General features: G+C 44.4%; 1 protein-coding gene across 13 annotated transcripts in view; it reads left to right on the top strand.

Annotated features, from left to right (window-relative positions):
• The first annotated feature begins 3,915 nt into the window (after positions 1 to 3,915).
• The window catches only part of BCAS3 (BCAS3 microtubule associated cell migration factor), a 593,281-nt gene continuing 574,193 nt past the window's right edge, over positions 3,916 to 23,003 (top strand). For 4 of the 13 annotated variants that reach the window (XM_075904719.1, XM_014581354.3, XM_014581355.3 and 1 more), the window contains exons 1-5: positions 3,920 to 4,581; positions 5,894 to 5,981; positions 8,840 to 8,894; positions 12,817 to 12,892; positions 15,939 to 16,045. In XM_075904719.1, the coding sequence (XP_075760834.1) occupies positions 5,911 to 5,981; positions 8,840 to 8,894; positions 12,817 to 12,892; positions 15,939 to 16,045 (309 nt within the window). In that variant the 5' untranslated portion in view covers positions 3,920 to 4,581; positions 5,894 to 5,910. Of the gene's footprint in view, positions 4,582 to 4,965; positions 5,073 to 5,893; positions 5,982 to 8,839; positions 8,895 to 12,816; positions 12,893 to 15,938; positions 16,046 to 23,003 lie in introns of those variants that run through there. The other 9 variants (XM_025179224.2, XM_075904722.1, XM_075904723.1 and 6 more) reach the window with 7 other exon arrangements.

The following is a 23,003-nucleotide window of genomic DNA, read 5'->3' as shown; positions in this document are numbered from 1 at the left end:
AAAATGTATAATTCTCTTTCATCCAATGAATATAGTAACATCTCTTTTAGATAGAAATAATGTATGGTCCAGGTTTGTTCTGAAAAGCAATTATTTCTTATGCTATAGAATTATGTTAATTTTTACCAGGGATCATACTTTTATTATTGTTGCATAGAAATTCAGACATGAAAGAGCAGTTTTTAAAAGTAGCAACTGAGTAGTTATAGTTGACTTACTGATCTATAATATTAATAAAAAAAGAGGGGGGGATAGCTCAGTGGTTTCAGCATTGGCCTCCTAAACACAAGGTTGTGAGTTCAATCCTTGTAGAGGCCATTTAGGAATTGGGGGCAAAAATTTGAAAGGGATGGTACTTGGTCCTGCTATGAAGACAGGGGACAGGACTTGATGATGTTTCAAGGTCCCTTCCAGTTCTAGGAGATAGGCAATCTCCATTAATTTAATTTTTAATAGTCTAAGTTACTGACTGCTTTTAATCTAGATTCTTGCTTAGGAAACCATTTTTAGTTGAATGAATAACTGCATTTTTCATTTTAAAATTTCAAAGTACTTCATAGTTTCTATTTAGCTGCTTAACTGCCATGGAACTCAAACAACTCTTCAGTCTACAAGCTCTTACAGATTTATAGTGAAAGACAGGTGAGACGTTAAGAGTTTTTTTTTTTATTATTAAGGATAACTTTTTCCCCACAAGGAAAACTCTGCTGTAGAGCACTAAGAATTATATCAATTTCAATCACAAATTACATGCAACTACACTGAAGAAAAGACCTTGCATATACTGGTACATGTTCACTTTTCTCTGACTATATTCTGAGGCAAAAATTGAGTATAATATCAAGCACATGCATTCAAAAAATACAACTTCTCTTCTCTATCCCCCTCATCCCTTTCATTTTCCATATTTATTTGAGGTGCCAGGGTTTTTTCTCCATTTGCAGGAGCAGATGTCATCACTGTAATGTCTGTTTTCTTAATTATGAATAAAATGAGCAGAGAATTATTTGAAAGGAAGAAGTATAGTACAAATAGTCATTTGTGTCCACATAAGTTAGTCAATCAGGCTAAGGAGGGGAAAAAAAATGAAAGACAGCTATCCGCCCTCCTTAACTGGCAGCATTAAATCAACGTTGGTCTGTTGAGTCATAGCTTTCACACATTTCTCATTGTGAAACAAAATTATAGTATGTGCAAGAGGGAAGTTGTGTGTCAACTAGTGGCTTTAGGGAGTGGGTGCAGTTCAGTTCACAATTGTGCAGCCTTGTTGTATTCCAATTCCAAATGTACTTAATATTGCTCTACATGGGGCTCAACACGCAGCCCACTGGAGGGATCCTTTGAACATGGCTTCCACTGGGAATATACTCCACAACGGTGAGGCATCTCCCAGGTGGGGTGAGCATTGGAAGACACAAGCTGACAGGCTGGCTGGAACAGACAGGTAGAGGGTGTCAGTGTTTCTAGCCCCCAGGGAGGAGATGCCGGGAGCACTGGGGCATTGTGGGAAGTGCTGGCTGCTTAGCTTTGTGGGCAGAGCCTGAGAGATGCCAACTGGCTCTCACTGGCCACATTTGAGTCCAGCCCTGTGGCTGGGCAGCCCTACCTCTGTCCTGCATGGAGCGACAGACTCCCACGGAGGCACGTCAGCCCTGCATGGAATCCAGGACGGGGCTCCTGGGTACCTGTCCTTTCTGCCTCTCGGGTCTAGCCTGACTCGGCCACCTCCTCCGCCGCAGCTTGGAGGGCTCTGGTTTGGAAACTTTGAGTAAAAGCACTCCAAGAAATGCACAACCTGAAGCTTCAAGCTAAACACCCAGAACATGGGTATACAATTTCCTTTTTAAAAGTGCTCATTAAACGTGCTGTCATATGGGTAGAAATCAGGCAAAAATATTGCATTTTATTAATATCAGCAGAACTGACTTAAATGGGACCTGTGTGTTAGGTAGTCTTGACTTAATCTTGGTACTGTATTTATGCCTGTCAGTGTGAAAGAAGCTATTTGCATATATTTATATATATAAGCAACCACACTTCAGTTGCAGCCCTAGGCATGAGCTGAGAGTATCATTGTGGCCTCTGGGGCTTCCAAAGCTGAGTAGCCCTGCTCTACATGATAGGCTTCTTAGAAGCACTGTCCCTCTTTGACCTGCGTGTCTAGTCAAAGTTTGGGGTCTGGGAAATCTTGGTTTATTTAGAAGGAAGCTACACCACTGTGTTTCTCTGAATGCAGGAAGAACCAAGAACAGTTCACTAGCTTACAGCCTTCAGATCTCTTTAACAAATGAACACACCCAAAAGTTCTCTACCTAGCTTTTTTGACAATAACCCGTGCTGCTCACCAGCTTATACCTGGCTGGCTTGCTTTGCCTGTCGTGCCTTCCTGCCTATACCCACACAAACACCATTCAACAAAAGATCGCTGTCACCTAAGCCCAAGCTGTTAGACAAGTTCACAATAGGGATGTGAAATCCTCTTTAATGGTTTAAACAGTTCAACATAATACTGACTCTTTGATTAACTGACTAAAGGGGGGTAGGCTAGAGCAGCCCCCATCAATGGTAGGGGCTACTCCAGCTTGGCTGTTTACTGGTGCAATGTGTTTTGGTGGTGGTGGGGGGGGGGGGGGAAAGGGGGAGATGTGGCTCCCTCCCTATTAAGGGTGATGCTTACCAAATAACTTTTTAACCAGCTACCCATTAACATTTTTAGTTAACAATCCCTTTTTATCTTAGAGAGCTTCTGATTAAATTTTCCTGACAATTGTCAATTGCAGGGCATGCTTATACTCAATCTCAAAGAGCTTTGTACCTACAGGCCCAGTACCTCTTAGCATAGTAGGTAAGGCTGGTCAATGAATATACTTGTTCTTTCTTCTTTAGTATTTAACCTCTCTCCAGTTATGGTTCCTGTTTTCCTGGCAAGGGCCTAACATTCCCTCTTGTAACCACTGCTGTACATTAATAATAACATTGTTGAATCTTTCTAGATGATGGAAATTTGTGGTGGGGTCCTGGGTGATTACAGTATGAGTTTCCTTATTGGTGACAGGTGGCTCTACAAGAGCTGCAGTCATCTTGTAACTGTAAGGGAAGGAGATGCAAGGGCTTGTTCTGTGCATAACCTGTTTCTGTAAAAATGAGCAGTCCTATGGCACCTTAGAGACTAACAAAAATATATATAGTATGCGCTTTGGGCAAAACCCACACCGGTCTCATCTATCCTCGGACGCTAGTGCTTGTCTGTTTTTTTGTTTCTTTTTGCACACAGCACATTCCCAGAGATGGTGATTCCAGAATGTATTTATGGAAGGGGGAATGAACTCTCTCTTCTAATCCGATTCCCCCGAGCATGGCCAGCTGCAGCTCCGTGGCCATCTTCGCTCTGCTTTCACCCCAGCCTATCTTGCTAAGTGATGGGGGTTTTTTTTTTTTGGCCTCCCAGGGTCCAGTTCGTTGGGCTGCCTCCATTCAGCGGGGTGCGCCAGGGCTCCCTCCGTTGGGGGCCACGGGTTCAAGCCCGGCCTGGGGCGGCCCCATCCTCTAGTAGCCGGTGAGGCTGTTCCCAACTCTCCCCCAAACAAGCGTTCGATGCGGCTCTGTCAACGGGCAGCGCCCGGCCAGCCGGCTCCCTTTAGCACAGACCTGGTCGGTGTCCTGCAGCCAGGCCCCGCCCCCTCCCGCAGCCAGGCCTCCCCAGGCCCCGCCCCCTCCCGCAGCCAGGCCCCGCCCCTTCCCGCAGCCAGGCCCCGCCCCTTCCCGCAGCCAGGCCTCCCCAGGCCCCGCCCCTCCCGCAGCCAGGCCCCGCCCCTCCCGCAGCCAGGCCTCCCCAGGCCCCGCCCCCTCTCGCAGCCAGGCCCCGCCCCCCAGGCCTCGCTTGCCTTAGCCCCGATCGCGGGCCCTCTCCGCCTGGCCTCGCTGTCGACCCGCCCCCTTCTGAGAAGCCTCCGCCGTTTACCGCCCCCCCGGCCAGTTCCAGCCCGTTTCCACCGCCTCCCTGAGGTGCCTCCCCTCCCCCTCCCTCAAGGGGGCGGCGTCTACCCGCTGCGGGCTGGAGACAAACGGACCTTCCTGGGGAGTTGCCGGCCGCGGCCCTGTTTTCAATTCCGGCCCCTTCCGGTTGACTTCCGGGATTACATAAGGACGAAGCGGCCGGTAACCTAGGCTTCGAGCGCCTGGATGTGGGCGGGGGAGGGTTGAATGTCTTCGTTCTGATTGGCCGCGCGTCCGTGACTGGCGTGAGCTTGGGTTTTGACTCCGGGCACGTGCGAGGCGGAGGCGAGCTGTCTCGCGGCGGCTCTCGCGAGAGCTAGATGTAAACAAAGCTTAAACCGGGGCCCAGGCTGCGCTCTGTTGTCTCAACCTAGTCTGCCCAGTAAGCGGGTGCAAGCTACCATCGTGTCATCCGAGTCCCGCCCACGGCTCCATACGGGACACAGGGATTGGGTGAGTGGACAGCAGGCCCTGCCTCGCCCGCGTGCTGATTGGGTGTTGGCGTAAGCGTGTGCTGGGTGACGGTCCCCGAGAGGTTCCCAAACACTGTCAGTGAGGAGCCAGGGCGAAGGAGCAACGCAGCAGGTAAGAGGGGGAGGGGAGAGATGGGAAGGGAGGAGGAGGGAGGGGCATGGAGGGGAGAAGGGAGTGTGGGTAGGGGAGGAATGGGCAGGAGCTGGGAGGGGGGTGGGGCAGGTGAGGAAGGAGCAGGGCTGGGGAGGGGGTGGGGCAGGGTCTGGGGGAGGAAGGGGCAGAGGTGGGGGGAGGAGAGGCAGAAGAGGATGAGGAGGGGCTACGGGGATAGGAAGGAAGGGAAACAGCCAGGATGGAGACAGGAGAGGGAGGGGAAGGGTCTAGGAAAGGAGGAGGGAGGAATAAGAAGGGGGAGGGGTGTCAGGATAGGGGGGGGCTTAGGGGAACAAGGGGAAGGGTTTGGGAAGGGGATGAGGAGAGGGGGGGGGGATACGATAGAGGGGAGAGACAGGGAAAAATTAGGCACCTGAGTAAGGAGGAGGAAGACACATTGTACTGGTCTGGTGCGCCTTAGTCATTGGGTGGCGATTTGGGACTCACAAGTGGGTGAAATCATAAAATTCTTGGAGCATAGATGAAATCCTGACCCCACTGCAGTCAGTAGTATCAGGATCTCATCTCAAGTGTTTAGTTTCTGTGTAAAAGATTATACACATTTTTGCAACACTAAATAATGACTGCTACCTTGGGTAATGTGGTTGCAGTGACCTGGATCCTACTGTGTGGTTTTTTTTTTTAAACTTGATTGCAAATTGGATGGTAGAAGTTGTTGTGGGCCATGGTTAGGACCTGTCATAATTATTGGTTTCTGATCCATGCCTTTTGCCCTGTGGATTAATCTGTTGTGTATGTCTACCCAAGAGAACTGATCTGAATTGTCCATGACATCTTATGCATTTGTTTTAGCCCCCTCCACTGTGATTACTTACTGAATGTCTTGTTTCCCAAGAGCATATTTAATGGGATTAAAAGTTGTTTCTGTAATTTGTGTGTATTCTTCACAGTGAGTGTCTCAAGATAATGAAGTTAATATATATATATATATAGATATAGATAACATTTGTAGTTATGTATTTTCCTAAGATGTTGGTAATGTGTGCAGTTTACATAATACATAGTTTCTCGGAATAAAACTCAAGTTTATCATGCAAGATTTTTTCTCCTCACTCCCCCCCAACCCCCAAGTGTAGATTGACCAAGGCAGAGAGTTATTTAAAAAGTATCACAGGTAGGCATAGTGATTTAGATGTATCAGAGGGAATGCTTCCTTCTTCTGAAGAACTTAGTCATCCTAGAGAAATTTAGTGACATGCATAATCATTTATTGGGAAATATTTTATTTTAAAAAAATCTACTGCCATAGGTATCTGCAGAGCAACGATGGCAACAGAATCTCCTCGCCGCCCTAGCCGATGTACTGGGGGAGTTGTGGTTCGTCCACAGGCTGTCACGTAAGCATGTTTTAGATGACATCCTGTTACCTTTGTTTAAAATCTCTTGTATGTTACTTTACAACAAGTGCATAGCACTAATGAGGTCCCCTAAAAAAAGCAGCAACTTCCTGTCACAAACAGCACAGTTTTATCGAGCTCAGTATTTTCCAGCAAAACAAACTAAATCTCTCCAGATTTACAAGATTATACACACCAATCATTTTCTTTGAAAGGGATACATATGAGATTGGTAGGCCAAAATGTTTGCCTTACAAGTTACAGGGTAGATGTTAGAACACTTTTTAAATAAACAAGGAAAGATTGCAAAACATTTTGTGCTTGCTAAACAAACTCTATGCTGAATATAACTAAATGTTAACAAACTTGTGCTTAGACTTAAACTTGTGCATTTGTAGACTTTTTTTCTACTGCTGTCTCTTTCTGCTTTATTATATTGAATGGTATAAAGATCCTGTTGTGGATTTTAGTGTACTCATTCAGGAGAACAGAGGAGACAAAGTGAAGGTTAAAAAATCCTATGTAGTTACTTACACATGTCCCTCCAAAACATCACACGTAATAGACTTTCCTGCCTTTGCCAAGTCTCCGTGGCTATGCATACATTGGTATGATCTTGCGCAAATACTCTTTAACACAAGAGTTCTTGCGTTAAAGTATTTGCGCAAGAGAGCGTCTACACTGGCATGTACCTTTGCGCAAGAGCATCCGTGCCAGTGTAGACGCTCTCTTGCCAGAGGAGGCTGTGAAGGCTAGGACTATAATAGAGTTTAAAGAGAAGCTAGATAATGTCATGGAGGTTAGGTCCATAAAAGGCTATTAGCCAGGGGATAAAATGGTGTCCTTGGCCTCTGTTTATCAGAGGCTGGAGAGGGATGGCAGGAGACAAATCTCTTGATCATTGTCTTTGGTCCACCCTCTCTGGGGCACCTGGTGCTGGCCACTGTCGGCAGACAGGATACTGGGCTAGATGGACCTTTGGTCTGACCCAGTATGGCTGTTTTTATGTTCTTATGTTATGTTCTTATGTTCTTGCGCAAGAAAGCTCCGATGGCCATTTTAGCCATCGGGCTTTCTTGTGCAAGAAATTCATGTTTCCTGTCTACACTGGCCTCTTGCGCAAGAACAGTTGCACCAAGAGGGCTTATTCCTGAACGGGAGCATCATAGTTCTTGTGCAAGAAGCACTGATTTCACACATTAGAACGTGAGTGTTCTTTCGCAAGAACTCCCCGCCAGTGTAGACAGCATGTTTTTGCGCAAAAGCGGGCGCTTTGGAGCAAGATCGCGCCAATGTAGACACAGCCTGTAAGTTTCCCCCATTGACATGTGAAGGTATGGTATAGTGGACATCCTCAATTAATCACTAGGAAACTTTTGTAGTCTTGCCTTTGCCTGTCATAATAACCTTAGTAGCAAAATAGGTGAATTTTTCTCAGTGGTGGCATTATGCTGCTGAATATTTTTTATGCTGCTGAATATTTTTTATGCTATGGCATTGCATTGATGTGTCCTGTGTGTTTGGGCAACTTGTATTTTATTTATAAGAGCTGACAAAACATGAACAGTGGCAATGATGGGGATGGCTGTCTATTTAGATCTCAGGATTCACTTGATTGTAGCAGGAGTAAATAAAATGCAGCTGTTCCTGTAACTCTTGAGTTGCATAAGCAACGGGGTCTTTGCAACCTAAGCTTCCATGGAAAGGAAGAGAAGCTTGTGGAAGAAATTTTGCATTTTGGCAAATGCAGTTCTGTTCTTTGGAGTGAGCTTGTGCTCTGGCAAAACAGTAATGAATCAGATATTTTTGTAGCACTTTTCTTATTTATGTGCTTTTTGTGTGGTAATTTATTTTTCAGGTTATGTTTTCCCACTGTTCACATCTCAAATATAGGTACATCACTCACTTTTATCTCAGAACTGAATTCTTTGGGTAGCTTGCTTCAAATCTGAACATCCTGTCCTCATTTTGAATTACTAGTTATCAAAAAGTAGCAGAACATTTTAACAATCCACAAAAAACAGAGAAATCTATACAGCAGAGAAGCTAGCTTGAGACATACATCTAATTAATTTTTAATTAACCAGTAGTTGAAGTTTCAAAGCTTTTTTAAAAATAATCACATCAAAGAAGAAATTCTCTCAGAAGTTCTTAGCCTTCAGCATCCTGTCTATTCTCCATTGCTTAATTTTGTTTCAAGAGGCTTAGTGCGCATACACTGAACAAAACATTTCCAAAGCATGCTGGCTTGGTTTACTCATTAAAGTTATACTTTGGAAAGCATCAGCACACATTTATGAAATGAAGACATTACCACCCTGTAAAGACTGTTATACATAAACATGAATTATATTTTAATGATCTTGTAGATCAGTGTTTCTCAACCTTTTTTTTAATAAAGTACCTCTTTAACAAAAAAAAAAAAAAAAAAAAAGTACCCCCAGTACCTACAGTTTTCAGGCACATACAGTTTTTTTCTACCACTGCAACACATTTGTTTAAACAACTTAATCGTAACCGGGCAGGCGATGACATTTTTGGGTGTAAAAAGTACAAAAATAATAAAGCGCTGTACAACTTAACACAAAAATTCAGTTTTCTCCAAATTTCAGTTGTGTGGGCATATCCCCCAGACATCTCTCGAATATTCTTAAGGGTACTCATACCACGGGTTGAGAAACACTCTTGTAGACAAATAGAATTTTCTGTAAAGTTATCAACCAATGAACTGCTAATCATTAGTTTGCAGATAATCTAAACCAAGTCCTAGCTGTCATCATTTTTCCCCAGTGCTATGTAATAATTAATGTTTTTATGTCTATTTAGACTCTCATAGTAATTAAACACTTCTCTTCCAGGGAACAGTCATATATGGAAAGTGTTGTTACATTTCTTCAAGATGTCGTGCCACAGGTGAGTGTAAACCATTTCACAGAGACTAAAAACCAAATAAACAAAACGTACCACTTTTTTCACAGTGCTAGTAATACATACAGGTAAGTAGCAGCTAGTGATATTTTGGTCCAATTTACACACACAACAAAGACCAACGTTTTAAAAAGTGACTGGTAATTTTGAGTCCTTCAAAAAAAAAAAAGTCACCCATTTTAGACACCATGAGGGTATTTCTACCCAGCACAGTTATTTCAAAATAACAATGCGACCATCTACACAGCAATTTTGTTATTTTGAAATTATTTCGAAATAATGGATGGCTTATTTTGAAATCTGTAAATCTCATTCTACGAGGAATAATGCTTATTCCGAAATAGCTACTTTGCAATAGCAGTAGTGTGGATGCTCCACTGCTGCTATTTCGAAATAGCTCCTCTCCACAGCCATTCAAAGTTATTACTCCCCAGTGCCTCCTGGGGCTCTAATTCGAGGTAGCACATCCACATTAGGGAATCCTGCCTCGAAGTCATTTTGAGGCTTCCCTGTAGTGTACACGTACTATTTCAAAATAAGCTATTTCTGAAAAAAAATCCGAAATAGCTTATTTTGAAATTAGCGTGCTGTGTAGACGTACCCTAAAAGGGCCTTGGTTTCAGAAAGTGTGTACTGTTGGAAAATCAGATGCCTTTGAGGTGTGAAGGGGGAGGAACATATGTATCTGCCGCTCTTCTTTTTCCTCCCATACTCCATTTCTTAAGTCTTTTCCCCCTAAGGATAGTCCTGGCCCTTTTGAGCTTTGTTGCTTCTAGTTTTACCAAATAATTGGGAAATGTATTAAGGCCGTGGTTACTTCACTGCTGCCAGGAGGTCATAAATAGCAGGCAGAAACTGATCAGTGTGTGGTTCATTTCATGCTCCTGGTATTTGGGAAAGCTGTGTACAGTAGCAGCATAACTGTGACTGTTCACATGTACACTCAGATTAGCAGGACTCGCTGAACCGCAGTGAGCCCCCCCTCGCCAGCTGCGCTGTCCGGCGATCTGCGCATGCGCAGATTGTTCTGCACATGCACAGATCACCCGAACCCGGCTCTTCCGGGTTACAATCTACTTGCCCGTGGCGAGTAGATTATATTATTTGTCGAGCCCTGCAGAGTAGGAACATTGTGCTGATTCTTAGCTGGAAGTTGATTTTAGTTAATTACTAGAAGATTTACCCAGTAATTTTTGTTTTTCTTCATTTAAATCATTGCTCTGGGGTGGGGCTGAGGACGAATGGTTCAGTACACAGATAGCCCTGGGGAGAAAGGACTGCCCTAGCCCTCTCACTGTAGCAGCTTGGGGCCAGGTGAGAAGTACCACTCAGTGGTCACTTCAGTTCCAGTGGGTATAGCTGGGGCAGGTCCAGGTTTATCCGCCACCTGCAGATAGCAGCCAGAGTGAAGAATGCAGCAAATGGTGCACTTTCCGCTCGCTCCCAGCCAGCGGTGTTCCTGTATGAACCATGGGGGAGAGAAGCTTCAGCTCCTCCCACCCCCCTAGCCTCTCTAAAGGGCGCCTGGGTGGGGGTGGCTCGGGGCTGCGGCAGTCCTGGATGGAGTGGTAGGGGGGCAAGCCAGTCCCTTTACCCTGCCTGGTGACTGTCTCTCTTTTCTGTATGGTTTTATAAGAAGCAATCCCATTCCAGGCACATACTATGTTACTGGCACAACCAAACCCTGACCTTGGTTTTAGTTGTGATAAGATGAAATTGCATACCAAATTTGGTGGCCCTAGGACTTACCATTTAGGAGTTCTTGAATGAACAGACAGATACAAACTCTCTCAAATCTATAGTAGATACAAGCTAAAAGTGTCTTTTTAAAAAAGAAATTGGCACACCCAGACTCTGGTAAGGAAAAGTTTCCCACTCGCTTCTAGTAATTTGCCAAATGCATTTTTTCATGTTGCGATTCAAGCTACAGTTTATAAGTAAGGATAGTCAAACTTTGATTGAAAGAATTGTGTTTTAACCTGTTCTTATCCTCAGATATTTTTTCTCCATAGTTAAAAAGATGCACTCTTAGTATATTTTACAAGCCTGCTTGCCTTTTGAGCATGGAACATACTTTGTTTTGAAAAATAATACCAACACTCATTTTTATTTATACTTTGTGTGCATATTATTCCTTGTCCAACATGCACACAATGATTATACAAGTTCTTTTCATACTTAATCCAAAGTACTGCAGAGTATCTTGAAATAATTCAGTTAGAAACGATGGCATTCCCACTGCGACAGGATGACAGGAGAGGGATTGTGTGAGGATTACCTGTTGTGTTCCCTTCCTCTGGTATTGGCCACTGTCGGCACACAGGATTATTGGGCTAGATGGACCTTTGGTCTGTCCCAGTATGGCTGTTCTTATGTGACTCATATTCTGATTACTGCAGTTTCTCCTGAGAACTGTTAGACTTAGGGTGTCTAGAAACATCAAAAAGCTTCATTCCAATTTCTCTTTGTATCTCATCTCTTTAGGGGAATCTGTAGAATAAAGCTAACTAAAGTATAGATCTGCTTTGTTTGAGTTACAGTGCATTCTCTTTCAAACTTAAATATGCTGGTTGTATTAAAATCATTGTGTGTGTTATTAAAATATTGCAATAGGAATGAGCTTCATAGGAAAGAAAAGCTTTGATTTTTTTCCCAGCCTTACTCAAAGTTTTTAAGTGGGTAAAAAAGGAATTAAAAGAATAAACATTCCTCTCTCTAAAAACAGTTTAAATAGAGAATTTTTAAGTAGAATAAGCTGGCAAAATCAAGGATTATAGAAACAACTGTCTTCTGTTCTGACTAATTTAATAGTAGATTTATATTTCTTAGGAGCCAGTTGGCTTTTATGCCCTGTACCCAGAAAGTCTGTGGTTGTGTATGTCTTGCCACTTTAGCTTTGTTTAGCAGTTACACTATTAGGGCCTGTCTATACTTGTGAAAAGATTAACGCTCCAGATCTTCTAGCATTCGATTTAGTAGGTCTCATATAATATAAAAGCCTAAATCGAATGCTGAGGGCAGCCCCCACTGGCGTCCAGTACTCCCCGTGCTGCGAAGAGGAAGGGAAGCCAGTGGGAGCTTGTGTTCCTGTCAGCCTCCTGCTGTGTGGATGCTGACATGGCTGAACTTAAGGTAAGCCAACTTCAGCTACGCATTTTGTGTAGCTAAAGTTGTGTACCCTAAGATGACTTGTTTGGTCTAGTATAGGCCTGGCCTTAAAGATTTGAATGTGTTTACCAGGGAAACTGAAAACCTCCCAGAAATACTGAGATTGTAAGATATATGCAACAGTGTCACTGGGAATGTGGGAGTCACTGGGTTCTGCACCCCCATCAACAGCCAGATGTGACTCAGCCAGCAAGTAGAACGGAAGGTTTATTCGTGGACAGGGACGCAGTGTAGCACAGACTTGTTACAGGAACCAGGAGCAGTCAGTACAATCCATCTTGGGGATGGAGGGCTCAGCTCCCCAAGCCAGCTAGACTCCTTCCTCCCTAAGCCAGCTGGAAAACTAAACTCACACCTCCAGCAACTGGTCCTAGCCCTCTAGGCAGCCCCACCTGCTCCTTTGTTCAGTTTCCTGGGCCCAAGCTATCATCTGCTGTCATCTGGTCCTCAGGTCATGAGAGACAGAAAATACATCCACAGTGAGTCATTCTCAGCCTTTCCCTCTTCCCAGATAGTGTTGCAGTGCCCAAGGAAACTGAGGCACGCATGTACACACAGAGTTACTACCGAACAGCACAGGACAGTAGAATCACATACAACACAATGAAGAAAACAGAGTGAATACTGTCCCCAACTACGTCACAAACAGTTCTTGTTTTCTTTGTGTTTTCTGATGTGCTATATACAGAGTGTAAAATAAATGTTATCCTTTTATTTCTTTCTATCTTTTTTTGTGTAGGCCTACAGTGGTAGTCCACCAACAGAAGAAAAAGAAAAAATAGTCTGGGTCAGATTTGAAAATGCAGACTTAAATGGTATGGTTTCATCTTATTTCTGTTTTAGTGTTGTATCTTTGGGGCCATATTGAGTAGTTTTTTAAACTAGCACAACTATATTATATAAGACAGAGCAAGAGCGAGAACACGAACAGACAAGAGTTGGCTCAAACAGAACTCCTTTTACTTCTCCTTACTAACCAAGAATGAATTGTTCTTTTGTCAAATCCTGAGGGAATAGACAGGCCTTTACTTGGCAAATTTCTTGAAATGTGCTTTGAAGGTGAGCAAATTCTGGTTTTGTAGGGTTAATGAGATAAGCAAATTCCAGAGCAAAGCTCCTGGGCCCCTCACTATCAAGATCAGTTGAAAACAAAATACAGGACTGAGTGTAGTCCAAGTACTTGTAAGTTTGTAGTCTGAATTGCCTGAGTAGCTTTCCCGGTGGCTTCATGCACTCATGCTGCATTGGCTGCAGTGTCATAATAGACTTTTGTGTTGCCTAGCAATAGAGCTGTCAAAGCAGACGAGCAGTAACCTAACTCAATCCCCCTTGATCTCGCTGAGGAAGAAGAACGGAATATGTTCTCATTTGCCCCTGTTGGAGGCTGTTGAAGAACACTGACTTGGAACCTCATGATGGCATTTCAGTTTGAGATGAATGAGGGCCATAGGACCAATTGCTTGAATGAACCAAACTTCCTGCTTTCCCATATGGGGCTGTTAATAATTTGCATTAGCAGTGGAGGGCTTGTAGGCCACATGCCGCCCATCAGGGGTCATCTGATTGGGGGTCACGAGACATTTTGCTGATGTTGACCATCCATCCAAAGGCACTGCCCCCCTGCAGCTCCTAGTGGCCATGGTTTACTATTCCCTGCCAATGGGAGCTGTGGCAAGCAGTGGTAAGTATGACTCCTAGGTTGCAGCTTTCAGAGACTCCTCCAGAGGTTTGCTATTTTTGGACTGCCACCTCCGTTTCCTCTTGCATATTCCTTAGTAAAGGCTTACTCTGATCCCAGATGTGACATGATAGGGAATTTTATGTTCTGATGGTGGTAAGAATGGCAAGTTATATGACCTGTAGCTGTTGGAATGGCACGCAGATTCCTAGTTGGCAAATTTATCGTCGTTGGAGATGAAAAAGGCCTGTTAAAGTAGCTTGTATATCTCACTGCCTCATGCTCACGGCTAGTGAGTGATTGTTTCCTAATGGGCTTCTTTTTCCTTGCCATTCATTTGTTTGGGTACGTCTATACAGCGCCATGTAGCTCGAAATAAGCCACACAATTTGTGTAGCTTGTTTTGAGAGAGACTATTCCGACAAGTCCCTTAATCCTCATGGAATGAGGTTTCCTGGGACGTCGGAATAGCAAGCCCATTATTTTGAATATATTTCAAAGTAATGCGCTTGTTGCTAAGAGGCGGGAAATGCTATTTCGGGATACCGGATGTATCCTGAAATAGCGCCGCTGTCTTGATGTACCTTAAATGTCCCAGCTGCTGAGGTTTTCACTGCTTCCCTTCATTTGCCACAGTATAATAGAAAATGTAACACATCCAATTTAACTCTTACTTTTTATATTCATCCTAACTTTTCCTTTGTTCAGTTTAATTTTATTATTCTTACACTCTTGTACCATTTTGAAGAGGTCTTCCCTCTGCTTGAAGTTTACATACTTTTAGAAAGTTGTGTTGCTTGCTAATGTTAGGGTAGAGTAACCTTAGTCAAGATAAGAGCATTTGGTTACAGGCAGTCCCCGGGTTACGTACAAGATAGGGACTGTAGGTTTGTTCTTAAGTTGAATCTGTATGTAAGTCGGAACTGGCGTCAGCCGCTGCTGAAACTGATCAGTTTCAACAGCGGCTGAATCTGGATGCCAGTTCTGACTTACATACGGATTCAACTTAAGAAACCCAGGCGTCCCCAAGTCAGCTGCTGCTGAAACTGATCAGCGGCTGATTCCAGGAAGCTCGGGGCAGAGCAACTCTGCCTCGGGCTTCCTGTAGTCAGCGCTGGTCAGTTTCAGCAGCGGCTGACTTGGGGACGCCTGGGGCAGAGCAGCTGGGGTGCTGCCAGGTTGGTACAGTAGCGCCGAGGAGGTTTTCACCCTCCCCCCCCCACCAGCAGACCAGGGAGATGTGGAGCAGCTTTTCTCGCCCCAGAGGACGGGGGCGGCAGGACTGCAGCGCATCTGGGCGTCCCGCCGCTCCAGTCCTCCGGGGCGAGAAAAGCCCCGTTCGTAACATAAGTCAGATCCGTGTAACTCGGGGACTGCCTGTATTTGAGTTTGTCTTGATATATTTACTTTAGTACCATCATATTTTTATGGGAATTACTTTTTTCAGAGGGTGTTGTAAGGACTGGCTAGTATGTTTAAAAAGCTTTGCTCATCAAAGTGCTACATAAGTGTAATCTTTGCTCTAATTATTAGTTTGTTGCTCCTTTGTCTTCTGATTTATGCAAATGATAGCATAACATGAAATGGCAGTAATGTTGCTTATAGCTGATTGTTTTTACTCAGTAAAATGACTTGTCTCTACCTAAACAGACAAAGTATTTCTGAAGAAGTACTGAAGAAGAAATCACTGATTACTCTCTTTTCTCTGTGCAGTACACTTGTTCCTTCTAAAGGCACTAATAGTTCCTGTTGCTATGTAATCTCTCAATTAGCAGAGTACTGTAGATGGCGTAGATTTTGTACATTTGGTTTCAGGGTAGTAACAGTGAACTGCAAAGAGGCACATTTCCAGACTTTCATGGTGCTTATAGAAAAATAACTTGATTGTGTGTTAATAATTACAGAAGGTTGGCATGCCAGATACCTCTTTTCTTATGTTGTGTAGGAAGTGTCCCGTTATCACTCCCTCTAAACTGGTATTTTGTATTCTCTAAAATAAAATTATGGAGCTGCTTTTTTTTTTTTTTTTTGTCTCAGGGAACATTTTCCACTTATTTTTTTCAGTCACAGGAGTTAAGGATTAAAAGTTATAATAGGGATTTAGAAAAATGTCCAGTATATCAGACATTAACTATAATTTATCCTGACCTAATGTTTGTTTTGAATTTTTAAATCCAATGTAGATACATCAAGGAACATGGAGTTTCATGAGATACATAGCACTGGCAATGAGCCACCCTTGCTACTAATGATTGGGTACAGTGATGGAATACAGATCTGGAGCATACCTGTAAGTACATAGTAACTCTGTCTTCAGAAAACAAGATACTGATTTTATGCCATATCTAATTTTTATAAAAGACTATATTACTTTAAACTAAACAGTACAAGGATGCAACATATGTTGTGCTTTTAAAATGGTTTAACTTAATATTTGGTGTCACTCACACGCTCTTAAATTAAACTAACGGTTGGACCTCCCTGGTCTGGCACCCTTGGGACCTGATTGGTCCTGGATGAGGAATTTTTCTGGCCCCCTCTGCTGCTGTCACTCGCTGCCCTCCCTCCTCACCCCCTCCAGCTTCCCAGCCCCTCCAGTGTCCTAACGGAGCCACAGGCCAGGCTTCCCAGTCCCCTCGCAGCCCTGCTGAGTTGTACATCAGGCTTCCCAGGTTCCCCCCTTTCCTCCCTGCAGCTCCGTTGCGCTGTGCATTGCTTCCTGCCCCCCCCTCCTCCCGCACAACGCCGGGCTCCCAACCCCGCCCTCCGACAGCATGCCAGGATACTCTGATCTTGGAATATCCATGGTCCTTCTAGACCATGGATGTTGCTGGATCAGAGAGTTCCAGAGGTGCAACTTGTACCTAACTTTTAAATTGGATATTGTGGTTTGTTTTTTTTTAATTTGTACACTTACTGTAACAGTAATTTTCAGACTGACTTGGAGAAGGGTGTAACATTACAGAGCAGTGAGTTTAGATTTATATATTTTAGAGATTTCTGTATCTGTCTCTGAGTCCATTATTTCAAGAACTCCTCCTGAACGATAAGTTCTATGGCCACCAAATTCAGTATGCAGTTTCCTCTGACCCTAACTTAAAGTGAAGTCAGTGTTTGGTTGTGCCAGGAAAACAGGTAGTGCTGGGAATGGGACTGTTTGGTAGGACATGGAAAAGGAGGGCGCAGAGAGAGAAGGGATGCAATACTCACAGTCACTATTGGGGGCAGCAAGTGCAGGGTGCACTATACTGCAGAGTGACCACTAGGGACTGCCGCACCAGTAAGACACTGGCCAGCTGGGGCCTGGGCTGTGCAAAGAAGCAGGTAAGTGACCTCCCAGCCCTAAAACAGTGCCGGGGAGCCCTTGGCCCTTCAGTACCACCCAGGCAAGCTCCCTCTGAAGACAGCAGGCTTCAGGGGGTAGGCCGCTAGAGGCCATAGCTAGCCCCCAGAGCCTCACTCTCCCTTTCCCCCAGACAGCCTGCAGGGGGAGGGGCTGCTGGAGGCCTGGGCCGGTCCCTGGAGTCTCCCCTCCCTCTCCCCCAACAGCCTGCAAGCTGTGGGGAGGCCACTGCTGGCTCGCTCTCTTCCACCCCTTCTCTTCCCCCCACGGACAGCCCGCAGGCCATTTATTTTATTTTCTAAAAAACAAAAATCAGTCAAGTTAAAGATCCGAATAACGCCGTGTAAATCTTCTAGCATCACATAAATATGAGAGGGGGAAGTCCACCCTAAGGAGGAAGGGTAAATTCAACTATTACATGAAAAATTATGAAAAGGATTTACACTTCTCACAAAAACAAGCATGACAATATTAATAGCGTTTTACAATCACACTGTCTGTCTGTCATGTACATGATTTGCAATTTTAATTTTATTAAAGTCTCTATGCGCATATGGGTTTGATTTTACTCTGTCATACGCAGCATGCAATTTGCGTTTTAGAATGGTTTGAGCACATGGACTTAATTTGGGAAATTTTCTCCAAATTTCTTGAACTGAGGAAAAAAAATTTAATACTGTATGTGATAAAATTCATAAGTCAAAATCTAGTGTGTCCAATACTTTGTACTTCAAAATAAATCCAGTGAGCTTACTGGATGAAATTTCTCTTCTTTGTAGAATATAGTGCCTTCTGGAAGGTATTTCTCTTGCATCACTCCCTGGGTGTGAAAGAGTAGTTTTTATGCTGCAGGCTACCTTTTAGGAAATGAAATGGAATTTCATTTTCTCTGTGAAAGTACTTCTGCACACCATCTTGGGAGCTGTGTTAAGCACTGGCAATTTGGTTTTACAGGGGGAGACAGAACTGGAATGTTTCTCAAAAATTATATCTTTCCTGTTAAAGAGGAAGAAAAAAAACCCCTTGTTCTGAAAGCTAAGAGCCAGCAGTTGTGGGGGTAAAATAAGTAACCCTAATATACCTACAGTACTTCATGTGGAATTGGAGAATTAGCATATTATTTTAGATTTTCTGAGGAACTACAGTTGTTTTTCATATTCATGATTTTATTGTGAATGGAGCATTTGGATGCTGCTGCATATTTGTCTTTGAACTTAAAACAAAAAATAAGTGTATTAGTTGTTTACTTCTTGAGCAAAGAAGTTACAGTATGAACTACAAGAATTCTCCATGCAAAATATTTTTGTGTGCAATGAAAACTTGAAAGTATTCTTGCACTCTTATACAAAAAGTGAGTGTTTTAAATCTTTCAGAAAAGCACTGTGCTTTGTTCGTCATGTGTATTACAGGAAACAAACATTAGGTGTCACTAAGATATTGAGCTAAGAAATATAGTAGAGCTGTAGTAGTACTGATGATCTTAAGAGAGTTTTGAACAAGCAAGTTAGAATAATGTACAGAGAATTACACTGATCTTAGCTAAAGATTTTCTGTAACATAACTTGTTTGAACTTGTTTTTGATGAATGTATTTGAACAGGTAAGTATATTTACTGAAAGTTGTATAGAGGCACATGCGTGATTTGTGTGGCATTGGACTTGTCTGGGCTATATCAAATTAGAGTTTGGGTCTTCCTTTGGCAAGGGATCAGTTCTCTGTTGGGGTAGTACAGTGAAAGCTTTGTTATCTTTCACTCTGTTAACCAGAAAACTTTAACCGGCATCGCCCCCTGCTGTGTCTTCTGGCACCTGTGCCTGACTCCTGCCAGTCCAGCTGGCTGTTGTGGGGCTTCTGACATCTGCCACTGCCATCTGATGTTATCAGCCGGTGCCTCCTTCCCCCTCAGCCTGCCTCACACTGCTAGGAGCCAGATCTTCTGGTAGGGGGTGGGGGCACAGCAATAAGCTTTGTTATTCGGCACATTCAATAAACCAGCACAAGGTGAGGAACTCTTTCTTCTCCTTCGAGTGGTCCCCGTGGGTGCTCCACTCTGTCCCTCCTTCCCCTGCTTGGAGCCTGATACTCTGGCGGGTAGAGAAGGAACGGAGGTACCTTAGGCTATGTCTACACAGCAGCGTTATTTGGGAAAAACTGACATTATTCCGAAATAACATTGTCCGTGTCTACACAGTTATTTTGACATAATGTTGAGCCGGAGGACTTCTTACTCTGACCCCTCAATCTTTGTACAACAAAGGTTGCAGGAAGGTCAGAGGTAGAGTGCTCTGTTTCAAAATAAGTGCTGCGTATTCATGCCCAAATCCGAAATAAACTATTTCGACGTAAGCTACGTAGTTAGCGTAACTCAAGTTGCATAGATTATTTTGAGTTTAGCCCTGCTTTGTAGATGCACCCTTAATTAGTCATTTAACTTCTAGTTCCTTGTCTCTTCTATCACTAGAACAGTCTCCACACCTGCCCGTCTGCATGGTTGTTTTCGAGTGTATTTCACTATTGAATATTTTCTATTTCTTGTTAATATTTATTAGCCTAATCAAGGACTAAAAAAATAAAGCTAAGAAATCACAAAGCTTGTTGGTATGATTTATTTTTGCAATGAGGAAGCCTTTCAGTAGCTCAGACATAAGGTTCTAAAAGCTGGAGAATGTGTCTAAGTTGATCCACAAAGTGAGGCAGCCTAAAAAGGAACGGAATGGAATTCTGAAACCTGGGTGCCCTTCTTGGAGAATTCCCAGCTTAGGGCAGGCCAGGGGCTGTCAAAGTAACACGTGCTCTAAAACAGCAGACTGTGCTATGACTGTGTATAAATTGAGTCTTAAAGTGAGGATATTCATTGCTTTGCCGCCTCAGGTGAGTGACCCTTTGGAGCAGATTCACAATGCATTTGAGATGGGTTATCTGGAGGTGGTATTTGGGTACACATGTCTTGAAAAATGTGAGTCACCATAGCAGAGAGGAATAGATCTCGGGAGACTTGCGGTGCTTCAGGGTATCAGCTCTCTAGCAGCATTGGAGGCCACAAGGCAAGAGGGAAATATTTTAGGAGCAAATCTGTAAAAATTATTATTCACTACGTGCGTGATTTATATATTTATGAGGGAGAGTGCTGTCACTGGGAAGTTTTTAGATCTCAGAAGTCAGAACATAAATGCAAGCCTTTTCCGACTAGTGAATTTGGGTTGGTGGGTTTTGGTTTTTTTTGTTTGTTTTTTGAGAAGCTGGAGTGACCCATCATAAATTCTGGGACATAGATGAAATAGAATACCAAGGAGAAGTCCAGTGTCATTTCTTTAGGATGAGTCCTTTCTTGCTTTGGTCAAACATCATTATCCTGTGGGGTGAGAACGGGGGGTGTTACACTAAGAGATCTGCTTGAGGAGGAATTTGATTAATAATGCCAGTTCCATTACCAGGCAGGTGACAGTGGTACATATTCTTTACCATGTCAGTGGAGACTTAATTTCAATCGAGAGCATCAGCTACTGAATTGCCACCCCTACTTTCTGCAGCAGCTGGAGTTTTCCTTTGAGGTCTCCTTTTCGTATAACTTGAGATGTGTTAAAATCACAGCGAGGGATCATATAGCTGCAGATTATATGAACAGTATTGCTCACTCGTATGTGTTAAGCAATAGCATGTTGCAATGTTGTTTTCCTTGGCATTCATATTATCCTATTTTTGGTTTTTCCAGTTAGATTTTTTTTCTAAACTTTGATATTCAATGGATTAGGGATTTATATACGAGACTTTCAAAAAGAATGCATACAGCATGATCTGCGCTTGCCTACCCTCTTCCTATGGCTTTAAAAACAAGTTGTCTGTAGCACCCTAGAGAATTAAAAATATATAGATAGTATCATGAGCTTTCGTGGGCAAAACCCACTTCCTCAGATGAGACCCACCACCCCTTTCTTTCCTCCACTCTGCTCATCTGAGGAAGTGGGTTTTGTCCACAAAAGCTCATGATACTATATATGTTAGTCTCTAGGGCTGTGTATACACTACAGAGTTCTTTTGGAAAAACAGCTGTTTTTCCGAAAAAATTCCAGTTACATCCACACTGCAATTGCATTCTTTTGAAAAAAATTGAAAGCACAGAGGGGTTTTCCCAACATTGGTAAACCTCTTTCTAAGAGGAAGAAACCGTTTTCCGAAAGAGCTCTTTCAGAAAAAGGCGTGTGTGGATGGGGAAGAGGGAGCTCTTTTGAAAGAAGAGGAAAGAGGAATAAGCACAGGTGCCCTGGTGGCCACTCCGTCCATACTAATCAGTTTAAATGCGAGATAGTGTCCATTCAGTGTGGACGCTCTCTATTGAAAAAGCAGATTGCTTTTTCGATGCACTTTGGCAGTGTGGATGCTCTCCTTTGGAAGAGCTCTTCTGGAAAAGCTTCTTCCGAAAGAAGCCTGCAGTCTAGATCTAGCCTTTGGTACTCCAGGACTACTTGTTGTTTGTTTAAAGCAGTGTTTCTCAAAGTGGTCTGCAAAACCACTTTGAGAAACCTGCTAACTGGCCTTTCTGGTATGTTTACTTATCTGCTCTGCAGCTCCCATTGGCTCCAGTTCGCCATTTGCAGCCCAGGGGAGCTGCGGGAAGTGGTTTGGGCTGGGCTGCCACTTCTCGCGCTTTCCCTTGGCTGCAAATGGCAAACCAGAGCCAATGGGAGCCAGGCTCCATGGCTGTGGAGCCGGTAAGTGAACACACCGGAGCGGCCAGTTAGCAGGTTTCCCAAAGTGATTTCGTGAACCACTTTAAGAACACTGCTTTAAAGTTACAGACGAACATGGCTACCCCTCTGAGTTTTCCTTTTGCTGTTTAGGGTCCAGGTAAAAAAAGAACTGGCAGTTGTCTGTCAGTAACTTGACACACAAAATTATGCTATTCACTTGAGGATAGCATATGTTCTATTAGAAAGGGTAAATACTTCCTCTTAGGGGAAGGGTGGGGAACCTAAAGCTCGGGAGCTACATGTGGATCCGGCTCCAATGCTTAGGGCCCCCCAGCACTGGGGAGTCTGCACTGGTGCCCCCCCTCAGAGCTGGTGCTCATGAAATCTACTAGCCGGGGCCCCACTAGACTGTGGTGCACATGGGAATGTGGGGAGTGTCTTTCTCCTTCTCAGTTGGGGCCATGTCAGTGAGGATTTTTTTTGCTTCTCACCTGACTTTTCCAAGGGGGCAGAGGCCCCTGACTCAGAAAAGTTTCCCCACCCCTGCCTTAGAGCCTGGCTACACTCCTGTTGGGAGTGTGCCTACCAGACTGATATACATGGCCTAGCTCAGCTTCAGGTAGGGTTACTAGGTAGACCCAGCCAAAAAACCGGACACACTTGATCATGGGCGGGGGGGGAGGGCGGGAAGCAGAGCTGGTGGGGGGCGGAGTCCAGGGGCTGCGGGGCTAACCGTGAGGAAAGGGGGGTTGGGAGGGCGGGAAGCAGAGCTGGGGAGGGTCAGGGGCCGCGGGGCTGGAAGGGAGGAGGGGGGCCCGGAGGAAGGGGGGCGGGAAGCGGAGCTGGCGGGGGGGGGGGGAGGTGCAGCCACTGGCTGCAGCCGGCGTCCAATGGCCCGTTACCCCGGCAGGCACTCCCTTGAGTTGCTCGTAGAAGCCGGGCGGGGGAGAGAGGCTGGGAGCCACTCCCTTCACCCGGCTTCTGCATATAACCAGAGGCTCCCAGCTGGGAGGCGGGGCTGCGATTGGTGCTGGGAGCCTCTGGTTTGTGCAGAAGCCGGGTGGGGGGAGTGGCTGGGAGTCCCAGCCAGGTTCCCCTCCCCCCCCCTCCAGCTTTTTGCATGCGACCAGAGGCTCCTAGCACCAATCGTGGCCCTGCCTCCCAGTCACTCCCCTGCCCCTGCCTGGCTTCCATCGGATGCCCAGCCGGGAATTCAG

The sequence above is a fragment of the Pelodiscus sinensis genome, chromosome 21, assembly GCF_049634645.1.
Source record: "Pelodiscus sinensis isolate JC-2024 chromosome 21, ASM4963464v1, whole genome shotgun sequence".
Classification (NCBI taxonomy): domain Eukaryota; kingdom Metazoa; phylum Chordata; order Testudines; family Trionychidae; genus Pelodiscus; species Pelodiscus sinensis.
Note: the sequence above shows the minus strand (reverse complement) of the source record. Positions and strands in the feature narration are given on the sequence as shown.